Source organism: Hippopotamus amphibius, chromosome 11 (assembly GCF_030028045.1).
Source record: "Hippopotamus amphibius kiboko isolate mHipAmp2 chromosome 11, mHipAmp2.hap2, whole genome shotgun sequence".
NCBI classification, from domain to species: Eukaryota; Metazoa; Chordata; class Mammalia; order Artiodactyla; family Hippopotamidae; genus Hippopotamus; species Hippopotamus amphibius.
In genome coordinates, this window is record NC_080196.1 from 42,352,073 (window position 1) to 42,365,914 (window position 13,842).

The window sequence follows — 13,842 nt, forward strand, 5'->3', positions numbered from 1 at the left end:
GTGGGTACAGCCCTTAAGAAATCTTTAAACACGACCTAATTTCTGCCTTAAGTTCTCCCATTTGGACCACCATCGAGCAGCATCTGGGAGGAAACCAGGTTCAGGAGATTCGTGGAGTCTTTGGCCATAACCTCCAGCATCTCCTGCTCTCAGGCTGCTGATGAGAGATCCAAATAGCTAATGTCTTCTTTAGGCTTCTCTTTGATTCTCTCTTCTCTCTCTCTCTCTAAGGTTGGTAAGAGGAGAGCATTGGAGCTGTTTTCTCCTTGATGCCAAGATCTTCCAAGCTAGGAGCACTCTCCTCCTGTCACAGCCATCCACCAAGAACAGGCCTGCAGGACGTGGGGACCAAGACCAGAGCTTTGCTGCACCCCGGCCACTCCCTGCCGTCTGTGAGCATGGCCTGTGCTTGCAACTGAGTGTTGGCCGCGGGGCGAGGAGCACCAGCATGGTTCAGCCTGTTGGCTGCCATCAGCCACCCTGCTGCTGAAGCTGCGCCGGAGAGACTTGTGGGGGCTGCTCTGCCCATGCTCCCCCAGGCTGTGGGGCCAGGGGCCCTTCGAGGCTAGGAGTGAGGCCTGCCGTTCATGGGTCTCTAGGGATTTCCGAGATGCCTGGGAAGAGGGGCTGGGGCTGGTGGTGGGCCCGGCTGCCCCTTTGCCTGCTCCTCAGCCTCTCTGGGCCCTGGGTGCCTTCATCCCTGGGGAAGCCCAAAGGCCACCCCCACATGAATTCCATCCGCATAGATGGGGACATCACTCTCGGAGGCCTGTTTCCGGTGCACGGCCGGGGCTCAGAGGGCAAGGCCTGCGGAGAACTCAAGAAGGAGAAGGGCATCCACCGGCTGGAGGCCATGCTCTTTGCCCTGGATCGCATCAACAACGACCCAGACCTGCTGCCCAACATCACGCTGGGCGCCCGCATACTGGACACCTGCTCCAGGGACACCCATGCCCTGGAGCAGTCGCTGACCTTCGTGCAGGCGCTCATCGAGAAGGACGGCACGGAGGTCCGCTGTGGCAGTGGTGGCCCGCCCATCATCACCAAACCTGAGCGTGTGGCGGGCGTCATCGGTGCTTCGGGGAGTTCGGTCTCCATCATGGTGGCCAACATCCTTCGCCTCTTCAAGGTTAGTGCCTTCCCAGCTCCCTTCTCCTCTTCTCCTGAATAGGAGGGAGAGAGTGTGTTTCCCAACACCTCCAGCAGTATCTGAGAATTTGGGGCTGACCTGTGGTCAGAGTGAAGGTGGGAGGAGGGACCCAGCTCCGTGGTGCTGACCGTGGTGCTGAAACTGCACCTGCTGCAGGCGGCTCCTTGATCAACTCTGCTCCTCTGTGGGAAATTCTGAACCAGGAGGGGAAAGGAAGTGCTGACGAACAACAGAAGGGAGGAGAAGATGGGCAGACAGAGATATAAAAAACCCACACAGATGGATGGATAGAAATATAGGTAGATAGAAAGGTAGACAGGTTAAAAGATAGACATAGAATGGAAATGTGAATGTTGGAGATTGCCAGGGAGAAAAAGCTGCACTTTTGTTTTGACATTGTTTTCCAATAATTGCAATTCCCAAGAAAGATCTGTTTTTCTTCTGGGTAGTTAAGAAAGCCCCGTATAGCCTTCCCGCTCCACCTCAAGATTATAGTTAGAAGATGTGTCCTGATTTTTTGGATGAGGCGTTGGCTACAGTGCCCGCTGCAAATGGAGATGAGGATGCGAAAAGGCCTGGAGGAGCGGGCAGTCCCTGTTTCTGGTGCCCTCGGCCCTGAACCTAGCTTCCCTGGCTGCTTCCCTGGCTCCTTCCCTTCCTTCTGCCCTTCTTCTTGCACACCTTTCTCCCTTTCCTTCTGGACTCCCTCCCTGCCCCCTCTTTGCCGCCTCCCTTCCTCTCTTCCTGGGGCAAGAGCTGCTGATTTGCAATTCAATTGGAGCCAAGTGCTTCGCTAAGCTGCTAAAACAACTGAAAGCTACCGGGTAGAGAGAAAAACATTACAAGCATTTTACCAATAATTATGTGCCCGCTCCTCGTTTGATGTGTGTGTGTGTGTGTGTGTGTGTGTGTGTGTGTGTGTGAGTGTGTGTGAAAGAGAGAGGAGAGAGGGGGAGAGAGAGAGAGAGAGAATAGGGTGAGGGAGGAGGAAGGGAGGCACAAAGGGAGCCTCTGGGTTCCTTCTTCACGCTGGTGTCAGATTCTCGGCCTCTGGAGTTAGCCCCTTGTCTCCTCAGTCTTGAGAGGTAGGGAGTGGACAGAGAGAGGCTGGTGGGCCTCATGCAGGGTGGGATGCGCTGAGGCTGGAGCCATCTCTCCTGGATCCTTTCTGGAACCTGTTTGCTCAATCCCATGATGCATCAGTACTTGGGGGCATTTCTGGAGTCTAGGGTAGAAGTGGGGATGAATGGTGGGATGTCGCTGTTGGCTGTGGGGGTGGGTGGGAAAGAAAGGTGACTGGAGTGGTCCTGTCACAGCAGCAGTGGGGTTGGAACCTTGCCATCGGCCGGTCTGAGCTGTGCAGTCCTTGCCTCTGGGCCTTCTTCCTGTAGTGCTGGTTTTACTTGATGATCTGGGTGAAAACACTATTTTAATTTAAAAACAAATGGACGCATTCTGAAGGATGCAAAATCACGCTGAAGCAGGAGACTTGAAGGAAACTTTGCCTTTGTAGTGGGCAATTTGAACAACCCCTGGGGAGCAGTGTTGCTCGAGGACATTTGTTGATGGGATGGTTGGGGAATGGGACCTGGTCCGGTCCCTTCACCTGCCCAATTTTGCAGTGAGGAGTAGAGGCCCAGAAGGGAGGGGACGCAAGCTCGGTGGTCCCAGGCCTGGACCTAGTGATGGCTTCGGTGACACTGAGTCATCACTTCAAACTGCCTTCCCCGGGCTTGGGAGGTGAGGCTGCCTGGGTCATGCAGCAGATGTCAGCCTGTCTGAGTGGGGCACAGTCCCCCGCCTTTGAGAAGGCCAGACCACACACGTGGGGCTGCTGCAGTGTCCTTTTCTGAGCTTTGTATTAAATGCCTTAGTGACTCTGGGTGTTTTAAAAAGTGTCTTATAAAGATGATAAAACAACATGAGTGGGCCCTTGGGGCTATGACATTGGTGAGGGCCCTTCCCCACCATGTCCCAGAGGGGAGCCAGTACCCACTTTACAGGGAGGTAGAAAAGATCAAAGGAACTGAGAGGTGTCACTGGACACATGGCAAAGGCACTAAGAAAGATCGCTGTCAGCATTAGGCCTATGAGTGGGTTTGTGGAAGCCCCATGCAGCAGTGGGCTCTGACTTCTGTGCTGACCTCTCCCAGGATGGGGAAGGTCTCTGGTGGGGTGAGGGGGCCTGGGGTCAAAGGGCCTCACCAGCCAAGGGCTCACAGGTGCTCCTTTTCCCCTGCCCATCAGGTCCCATATGAATGTGGCGGTGGCCTGGGTTTTGTCTGTATCTCCTCAGATCACAGGGAGATGAGTGGGTGGGGGTGGGGGAGGCAGGAGTCCCCCAGGCTGCACAGAGAGCTAGATGGGACTGGGAGTTAGGGGCCTGGGGAGGGGAGAAGGAAGGGGGACAGAAGGGGCCTGTTGGGAAAGGACGGGGGGGCAGGTGGTGGGGGAGATGGGGAGAGAGCCAGAAGGAGACAGCTGGCTGCGGTCCGAAGTCCCTGGGTCCCTTTTCACAGCGTTAATGTTCCAGGCTGGCGACAAGAGGGCTCCTCAATAATTAAACTGATAGAAATGAGAGGCTGGGCGAGAAACTGAAAAGCCACTTACAGAGGCAGAAAGGTTGAACTTTGGGGAGGGAGGTCAGGAGCAGAGCCTCAGTCAGGAGAAGGTGAGGGAGGGGCACCTCGGGGGCCGTGGGAGCTGCGGTGTCAGGTGTCCGTTTCAAAGGGCACCACGGTGCCCCAGTCCCGCTCCTGCCAAGGCTATTAGTGGGGCCTACTGGGAACTTCCCCCAGAGGCTGTCGTTCCAGCTCTCCTTCTTCCATGAGGTGGATTTCCTGTGCACAGCTCAGAGGAGAGCTCTGAGTTTGGGGGTACAAGGGGGGATTTCCTGTCTGGAGAATGGTGATGGGGTTTCATCAAGGCCAGGGTGTGAGCAAAACTCCCAGCTGCCAGGGCTGGGAGGGCCCAACTTCCTGTCCTACAGATGTGGAAACCAAGCCTGATGAAATGATAGCTCCCAGACCTGACTCCTTCCAGACTGCCTGCCCAAAGCAACAGGGTTGGAAGTGGGTCTCGAACCCAGGCCTTCATGAGGGATCAGAAGCCCTGACTTTGGGACGTTGTGGGTCTGACAGCTTACACTCTTTATGCCCCTGTTCCCACCCCCTCCTTTGTCTTCATTTTGGCTCCATTCTCCTAGGAAAGGGAATATTGATGGAGGTGAAGAATATGTTTTGGAGGCGAGCCTAACCCAGAGGGTGTGGCTTGTACAGTACGATGTTGTGGGGACAGCCCAGGTTCTGAAGCCAGTCAGATTTGGGTTTGAATCTCTGCGCCACCAGTTACCTCACCATATCCACCATATCTGTTCAGCATACCAGTCATTTACACCGTAGTATAAGCGAACCAATAAGATCTTTTCCTGAGAGCAGTCCTTGTTGGGGTGGGGGGAAAGAACACAGTATGTGCCCTGGAAGGAAACAGTTTTCAAATCCTTGACCTGTAAGAGCTCAGAAGGATCCAGAAATCATTGCATTGAGTCTCTCATTAATTTTGCAGTGGAGGAAAAAAACCTATCTTGAGGATGGGGATATGGCCTAGCATGGTGGTTAAGAATTTGGACACTGGAGCCAGACAACTTTTGCCACCTTGGCAAATCATTTAGCCTGTTTGTGCCTCGGTTTCCTCCTTTGTAAAATGGAGATGATAGCCATCTCCTAGGCCTGGTGTGGGAATTAAGGGTTAATGTCCAGAAAAGGCCTAGCCTGGTGCCTGGCACACAGTCAGCCTGCAGGAAATGTCACTGCACAGCTTGTAGCTGGGCTTTAAGTCAGCATGAGGGACTCCGTTGACGTGGAAGAGGCTGGACCGGGTGGGCAGGGACAGACGGTGACCTTTGAGTTTGATCCTGGAGCGGCCCCACCATCTGCTAGGCCTCGTGTGTCTCCCTGTGGTGCAGAGACTGAGTGGCCAACTTAACTTGTGGGTAATGAGGGTTTTCAGGCTGTCATCGCAGTGGGCCTTGAGCACTAAGAGTGGGGTGGGGTGGGGGAGGGCAGGAAGGGGCAGGCGGGAGAGAGGATGGAGGGGATGCCAGCCAGCAGGTGGATGAGGGGGGCAGGTGCCCAGCTTCCTAGGAGAGGCTGGGTCAGGGCTGCTGGTGGGCGACACTGGCCGTCTGTGCCATGCCAGCCAGACCTGTGAAGGCTTGTGCCTCGCGGGGCCGTAAGTGCTGTAAGGGTTTGTGGTGCTTCTAGAGAAAGCTGCTTGCCTGGTGCTTGGCTTGTCTGCTCCTTGGCGCCAGGCCCAGGGCTCTTGGGGAACCTTTGTGGCTCAACTGATACCCAATGTTCTGTTGAGGATGTGGCTTTCATGTCTTCAGAGTGTTTTCACTGCACAACTAGGAGGAACTTTTGAGAGGGTCCACCCACTCTCCCAACAGCCTGCCTGCCTTCCTTGAAGACAGCTCCATCCTTTCAGTGCCCAGGATAAAAAACTTGGCAGCATTTTTGACCTCCGTCTTTCTACTGTCTGTGAATCCTGCAGGTTCTCCTTTAGGACACGTCCTGGAGTCTCCTCACCTCCCAGCCTGTGCTCTCTCACTCAGACCCTGCAGAAACCTCTATCTCCTCTCTCTGCTTCCAAACAGGTCTTTCCACAGCCCAACGTTTACTTAGCCACCGGAGCAATCTTCCTAAAAGCCAAATCCAACCTGCTCATCCCCCTGCTTAAACTTTTTCTTGACTTAGCATTGCTCTTAGATTAAAATACAAACTTCCAAAATTCCAGTCTGACAGGCCCTGTGCTACCTGATGCCCTGACCACATCCCTTTGCCTTTCCCGGGTGCACTCCATGTGTGTCCTACTGTTTTCTTTATGTTCCTGGAAGACACCTTGCTATTTTTCCCACCACAGGGCCTTTGCACCTGCTGTCTTTTCTCTATTGGAATGTTCTCCTCCTACTCTTCTTATTCAGTCGAAAGTTTAAGTGGACTCTCTTCAGAGAAACACCCTCCATCCCCCAGTTATTCTACCTTATTTTCTCATCTTCCCTTTCATGACCCTCACCAGTTTTTAGTCCTGTCTGTGTTTCTTTGTTTGTTTTCCTGTTTCTCTTGGTTTCCCCTCTGACCTGCTGCCTGTTTTTGTATGGCCCATGAGCTAAGAATGGTCTCCGCGTTTTAAATGGTTGAAAAAAAATTAAAAGCAATATGTCATGACACAGGAAAATTATATGAAATTCAAATTTCAGTGTCCGTAAAGTTTTATGGGAGCACAGCCATGCCTGTTCATTTACATATTGTCTAGGGCTGCTCTCGAGCTACGCCCTCGCAATTGAGTAGATGAGACAGAGACATTCAGCTGAGCCCTGCTGGCCTCTGAGCTGCACCTATAGGACCCCAGCTGATGCCAGATCCATGGGGGGCCCTCTGGAAATCTTGGCCGAGTGAGGCACCTGCAGCCCCCAGGGCTCCCCCAAATCTGCGGTGACAGCAGGGTGGCCCAGGTCTGGAGAGCCTGCATGAGCTCCTGGCTGTGGGGATGAGTGCAGCTGAGCTCACCTTACCGTGGGGTCCAGCCACTGCCCACCGGTGCCCACCATTTTGGTGACCCCTGAGCCACCTGGATGTGTTTCTTCCCCCCCAAATACCTCCAGCTTCTTGCTGACTTACGGAATTCCTTTCACGTAATGCAAATACGCCGGCGTGAGTAAGGGACCCTCCTGAAGAGGCCGTTGGGGTGAAACAGTCACAGCATTTACGTGGCATGTGTCCTGTGTCAGGATTTGCCCTAATCCTCACAGCAACCCCAAGGGGTAGGGGCCCAGTGGTTATCCCCATTTTACAGACAGAGAACTGAGGCACAGAGAATTTCAGCAGCTTCTCCAAGGTCACACAGCTAGGAAGTGGTGGAGCTGGGATACGAACCCAGGCTGGTTGGCCCTGAATCCACCCTTGTCACTACTCTGCTCTCCTATCTCTTGGCCATCAGATGGGCTTGAGTTTGAGACCTGGCCCAATACTCACTGTGTGTCCTTTCTGAGCCTCAGTTTATGCATCTGTACAAGGGGTGATGATCCTCATCTGGCAGTGGTGATAATGTATGCAAAGCCTTCAGCAGGTGCTTAGGGGATGGTAGTGAACAGGTTGGATACACGTTAGTGTGTGACTTGCTGGGCAACCCAGGGAGTGGGGGAGGAGTGGAGGAGGCGTGGGAAGTGGTCTTGCTGAGGGTGACTGTCAGGGGCTGTTCTCCTGAGGTGAGGACCACACAGCCCTCCCTCTGCTTTTACAGCATCTCTCTTTCCCCCAAACCCTGAGTGTCCCTTTGTGGTGGGAGTCTGGGGAGGGGGCCTCAAGACCCAGGGTCAGGTGAGCTTCTAAACAGAGAGGGGAGGGAGGGGAGGGGATGGGAGTCATGCCCTGGGGAGCTGCCCTGTCCACTGGGCCGCCACTTCTCTCTGTGCTCCCGGTGAGTCTGTCCCTGGGGGTGGGGCGCTGGGATACAGGTTGCATTGCCCCTGTGGTTCTCAAGCCTGGCGGCTTATCACAGTTACCTGGGGAGCATTGGATTCCTGGGTCTCCAGTGGGTGAGGAGCCCTGGGGCCGGGTCTGTATTTGCACACCTGCTGGGAGGCTCAACTGGCTGCTGGACAGATGCTCTGAGTCCTCGTCAGTGTCCTGGTATCCCCGTCCCATGTGGGCTCTCCAGGGAGCGCCCCTGCCCACCGTGCAGCCCTCTCAAGCCCCCTTCCTCCGGGGTGCACCCTGGGGTTTCAGGAGCTGTCTGAACACGGGAAGTTTCAGAGTGGAAGCAGGAGGGTTTCAGCTCTGGTCACTGGACTGGCAAACAGGCTCCTTACTGGGAATGAAAAGGAGGGAGTGGAGGCCTTTGGGGGCCTCTGGGTCGACTTCCTGGAGACGCCCTGGAGGAGGCCTGGTGGGTTCCTGGAGCCCGGGGAGGAGCTGCCAGGGCCCCTGGGCGAGGTGTGTGACACTGTGGAGAAGCTAAGAGGGGCTGAGCTGGGGAGGCTCAAGTTCACGACTGCTGGTTTCTGGCTCGCCGTGCCCCATGTGGACCTTGGTCGGCCCATCGGGAGAACCCATTCATTGACTCACTCATTCATTCCTTCATGGATGCACTCACCAAGCCTGCACTGAACACCTCCTCCGGGCCTTGCACTGCTGCAGCGGTGGCCTCCATCTGGCTGCACGTTGGAATCAGCCGGGGAGTTTAAAATACCCGGGTATCCGAGCCCCATCCCAGGAATTTGGATTCAATTGATGTGAGATGGGGCCTGAGCTCCCCGGGTGATACTCAGGTGCACCCCCAGTGGAGAGCTGCCACGCTAAGCAACTTCACAAAGCAGGAGACAAAGCAGATGGAGGCCTGGCCCTCGTGGGCTTCCACGTTTGAAGGGAAGGCAGGCAGTAAACAGGTAAAACACAGAAACGTATAATTGTTACGGAGGAGTAGTTCCCTGCAGGACAAAGCAGGGAAGTAGCTAGAGAGCCATGGGGAATGGGGGTGCCAGTTTAGACAGGGTGGTTGGAGGTGGACTTTTTGAAGGGGGACATTTGTGCATAAACTTGAGTTGAGTGAAGGAGGTTGCCCTATGAATATCTGGAGGAAGTTTTCCAGGTAGAGGGAACAGCAAGTGCAAAGGCCCTGGGGCAGGACTGTGTTTGGTTGCTGACTTGACCCAGGAGCTCAAGAGGGAGGACCCAGACAGCCCTGGGGGGAGGGAGAGGAGGATCATGGGGGCTCCAAGACCCACATCCTGCCCCTTCTAGCTGCAAAGGGTGTTGCGGGAGGAGGGTCACAGGATTCTATGACCTTGGGCAAGTTACTGGGCCTCTCAGGGCTTCAGTTTCCTCACCTGTAAAATAGGTAGGTGGTTCCTGACCAGTCCTTGTGAAGCCACAGAGCTGATGGTGGGGGAGACCTAAGGGCAGAACCCATTTAAGAGGCTAGTTCATTCCCTTGGCTCTCACCCTGCTGGCGTCCCCATCCCAAGCCCCCCCCACCCCTGCACCTCTTCTAACTCCTCCCTCTTCATTTCCCTGTTCCCCCCTCCCTGACCTGAGGATGAACAGAACTGGAGACAAGAGGGAGGCAGGTGAGGACCCTGAGGGGCAGTAGCCCTCAGTGGTTCAAGCATAGGCCCTGGGCCAGATGGCCTGGTTCATAGCCCTGCGCTGCTAGTGACTACCTGCTATTGACCTCTCTGTGCCTTAGTTTCCTTGTCTGTAAAACGGGGCCCCTTGTACCCCTCACCTCATAGGGCCTTGTGAGGATTACATGAGGAATACACAGAAAGGGCTCAGGGCAGGGCCTGGCGTGGAGACTCTGGGTACTAGCTGAGTGCCTGGCTATAGGGGGCAGGCCAGAGCTACAGCCTTGCAGGCAGCCACACAGTAGGTCGCTTAGAATCTGGCCCCAGATCACTGGGCCTCTCTGGACCTCACCATCTCATCTGTAAAATGGGCAGAATCACACGCATCTTTCAGGGTGTGGATGCATAAGAGTGGGGAGCTGGCGGTGTGGTGGGCACGCAGTAGGGTCAATAATATCAGTCCTCCCCTTCTGGTGACAGAACTTCCACGGGGCCTCCGAGGGGAGTGTGGTCTGAGCCATGCAGGGTGGAGGGCTCTTCAGGGCAGAGGGGCAGGTTGCTGGCTTTTGGCAGAGGAAGGACTAGCGAGTGTACCGGAGTCCCCCAAGTGATGGTCTGGGGTCCTCCGACCCTCACACTGTTAGGAGTGGGGGATGGTAGGGTGAGCTCTGTCTCCCCCCTCGGGGGAGGGCTGGGGGTCCCCTTTCCAGAAGCCTCCCGTAGCTGAGGGACCTGCGTTCTGGGCCTGGCTCTGCTGCTGACTCACTGTGTGACTTTGTGCAGGTCAGCTGCCCTCTCTGTGAGCTGAGGGCGTTGAATTAGGTGGGCTCTGACCCCAGTCCTTAACCTGGGGCCTTTCCTGCAGGAGCGCTGAGCTTACTCCCCAGGGTTCAGACTGCCGCCCGTGGCCTTCCTTGCTCGTGGGCTGTGCTTTCCGGAGCCTGCCTGCGCGTCTTTGTCTGGGCCGTGCCCGCCTCCTCCAGTGTCCTCTTTGATGTCTGATGGGCGGAGTCGGGCTCCTCCCCCAAGCCCTGACTCAACCTCCAAGACTTTCCTGACCCTCCAAGGGCTGAAATCCTGGGTACATGGGGTCTCTCATGGGGCACTCGCGGGTCTCCCCAAAGTGCCCGAGCACATCAAGGGCAGGATTGGGCGGGTTCTCTCTTGGTCATCCCCTCACCCCCAGTGCCCAGCCTGGAGACAGACAGACAGACAAATCAGGGAGGCTGCCCTCCTTGGGACCAAGAGTTGGAACGCACGAGGGAGCTGTGCCTGCCACGGGGGTGGGGCTCCCAGGGCTGAAGGGTTAGGCCCACCGTACCTCCCCCTGCCCAGCCGGGAATGAACTGTGTGCTTTTCAGCTTCCCCCCAATTTATTGAGCTGGCATGTTTATGACCGAGACATGTTGGAAATGAAAAGAAGGCAAATTCTGCTTTATATTCCAATTGACCTTTTCGCATGCCACGCACTCTGGTGGGGGGTGGGGGTGGAGGGGGGCCTGGGCTGGAGCGCGGTGTTGAGATGCAGGCCCAGACCTCGCGTCCCGCCTCCCCGTGCTGCTTCTGGTGCTGGGGCTGCTGCAGAGAGTCCAGGCCAGAGGCTCTGTTGGGGGAGGGGAGCAGGGACACCCTTCGTCTGAGGCCCTCTCTCTCTGTACGTGTGTCCCCAGCCCTCTGACTCATTCTGTCTCACTCCGCGGCTTTCTCTGTTTCCCTCTCGTGTCCTTCCCCATTTCTCCCTCCTGGCTCCTTTCGGACTCTCTCTGGCTCCGTCTGGGCCTCTCCCCGGGTGGGCTGGGGCAGCCTCCACCCAGGGCCCAGTGGTTCAGGCAGGAGGTGAAGCGGCTGTCAAGCCCACCTGCTCCTGGCTGGGCACCCCCAGACTTGCATCCACTCTGGACACCCACCTGCCTCACACCCGGTTTACGGCCGTCGGCATCTGTGCGGAGCACTTCCTAGCGGGCACCCAACGCACCTGGGCCCCCACCCCTGACTCAGGGTGCCCCCCACAGAGCTCCAGAAATTTCCTTGGAAGGATGGCCTGGCCGCGGGCACACCTTGCTGCTGCTCCGGGCTCCACGTTGCTTGCCTGTGGGATGACAAAAGCTGGCTTTGTGTCCTTCCCAGGGCTGTGGGGAGACCAGGCCAGGCACAGGGGTGTGGGCCTGCTTCAAAAAGGGAAAATCCCAGCTCTCCCGTGTACTGCTCTGTGACCTTGGGCAGGTCACGTAAACTCTCTGAGCCAGGTTTTTGGTCTGTGAAATGGAGAGGGTGGTTTTGAGGGCTAAATGGGACGATGAAGAGCGGCCAGCACAGGGCCTTGTGCCCAGAGGTGCTCAAGGACAGTAGCTACGGCGCCCTGTGTCGCGCGTGAGGAGGAGGCTGGCTGCTCTCCCTGCCCCCTCCTTTCTTCCCTCATTCCTGGACCTCCGTCCTCCTAGGGCCTCACCTTCTTCCTGGGGTCTGCAGAGAGGTGCCCCAGAGTGACCAGGAGGCCTGCGCTCTGCTCAGCCCCGGCCCATCGCAGGCACGGTGAGGGTGCCACCAGGCCAGGGGCCCAGGGGAATTTAAAACTCATCACAGCTGAACTTTCTGGAGGGCGGAAGCCCCCTGAGCCCCACCCCTGCCCCGGGCAGAGTGGAGAGGGGCCCTGATGGTCCTCCGTGTCTCCTGTCAGGGCTGTGGAGTAAAGAGAGGCAGCTCTTACCTCACTCTCCATCCCCCCTGGGGCTGTGGTTTAGGGGAGAGGACAGGGCTGCCTTAACCTTTCTCAGGGTGTGGGTGGCAGGGGAGCATCGGTGTTCAGTGCAGCTTCCTCCTTCCAGGCTGAGCAGCCTCCCCGCGTCCAGGCTCAGGTTCTAGAAGCTGCTAGGGGATCCGGGGTGGTCTCCACCCCAGAGGGGCAGGAGGAGGGTAAAGCTTAACCCTTAGGAGTGAATTCCAGGTGGGAGACATTTGCAGTTTAGGCCTGGGGGTGGGACTGGGAGGGTCCTGGCTTCCATAGTCAGCTCAGTTCATAGAGGAGACCTGTGGAAAGCGGGGTGCAGGGAAGTGGGTGCACCCAGCTCTCACAAAGAGCCCTTTGCTTCAGTAAAGATGAATGGCATCTCCCATGTGGGTCTGACAGGAAGGGGTTTCCCTCTTTCACCAGGCATCATATATTTTAATAATGCACTCTTTCAAGCATATGGAAAATTATAGAGAATAATGTAATGAACTGCCCTTGTAACCACCCCCTGACTTGGTCAAATATTGATATTTTACTCTAATTGTGTTAAAACTTGCTTTCCTTTTAAGAAAGAAAACATCACACATATAATCTAGGCCCCTGCTTGCACCTCCTCGTCTCACTCCTTTTCTTCCCCGTCAGAGATGGCCCCAGCCCTGTCCTGTAAGGGTTTTTTTAATTCCTTTAATTCCTGTGCACTTGAAAAAACATATATGTATATCTCTCCATAAATAATACTTAGTTCTGCTTTGCATGTTGTAAGCGTGACAGACCTAGGATCACGCTCTGTGTGTTCTGTGTGTGGTCAATGTCACACTGCGTTGAGCTTTGCCTTGTTCCTCTCCTTTGCCAGGTGGCTCTCCGCTGCGACAGTGCCCAGTGTGGCTACTGTCCGTTCTGTGAGGTCACCTAAGCAGGCACCCCGATGATCTTTCTGCATAACCGTCCTTGCCAACGTCTCCTTGTGCTCTTGCAGAGTTTCTCATGGGTCGCACCCTGGAGCAGAATTGCAGACTCGCAGGGAATAAGCCACCTGAACTCCCCCAGAAGCTGCCACGTTGCTCCCACACTCTGTGCCAGGGCACTGGTTTCCAAAGCTGCCTCACCCCTGGGATCCCCAGGGGCTTGTTAACACAGGTGTTCCTGGGGTGCCTGGGTCTAAGCCGGCCCTGCTAGGGAGACACTCAGGGTGTGGAGTCTTATTTCAAGTCCTCGGGGGCTTCTTGGGCCTGCATTTGGCGGTGCCCCTCCTGGCTCTGCCCCAGACTTGCTGTGTGACTTCGGAGCAGTTGCTAGATCTCTCTGAGCTAGGGTACCCTAATGTGTAAAATGGGGACGATGATGATGGTGAAGACTCAGTCAGGGCTGGCCCTTACTCCCTAGGGGGTAGCTTGTGGTGTCCCCAGGGTAGCTGCAACCTGGCTGGGCTCTGGCTTCACCCAGAGGAGGGATGTCCTCTCTGACGCCATCTGTGAAGTCGTGCTTGGGTTCATTGTTTTGCTTAACAAACACCAGGGCCCGCTTTTTTGTGCAGACTGCTCCGTGCTTCAGAAACACAGAGTCTGGGCCAAGGACCCTGAGCTTGGAAGTTGATGGGCAGTAATTCAATGACAATGACATGAGTGCTCTCATGGGGGTAGACGGGGTGCCCTGGAGGTGAGTGAAAGGGACCCCTTAACCTGCCTGGGGGGAGGTATCAGGGAAGGCTTCCTGTAGGAGGACAACTAGCTGCGGCTCCCCAGCCAGGACACACTTCGCTAAGCTGAGGGGCATGCTGGTGGGCAGGGGAGGGTATTCCAGGCAGAGGGATCTGTGTCCAACAGCCTTGGGGTGAGAAGGAGA

General features: G+C 56.0%; 1 protein-coding gene across 3 annotated transcripts in view; it reads left to right on the forward strand.

Moving 5' to 3' along the window:
• The first annotated feature begins 610 nt into the window (after window positions 1-610).
• Window positions 611-13,842, forward strand: part of GRM4 (glutamate metabotropic receptor 4) — a 100,784-nt gene continuing 87,552 nt past the window's right edge. For all 3 annotated transcript variants that reach the window (XM_057699493.1, XM_057699496.1, XM_057699497.1), the window contains exon 1: window positions 611-1,129. In XM_057699493.1, coding sequence (XP_057555476.1) covers window positions 611-1,129 — 519 coding nt within the window. The remainder of the gene's footprint in view (window positions 1,130-13,842) is intronic.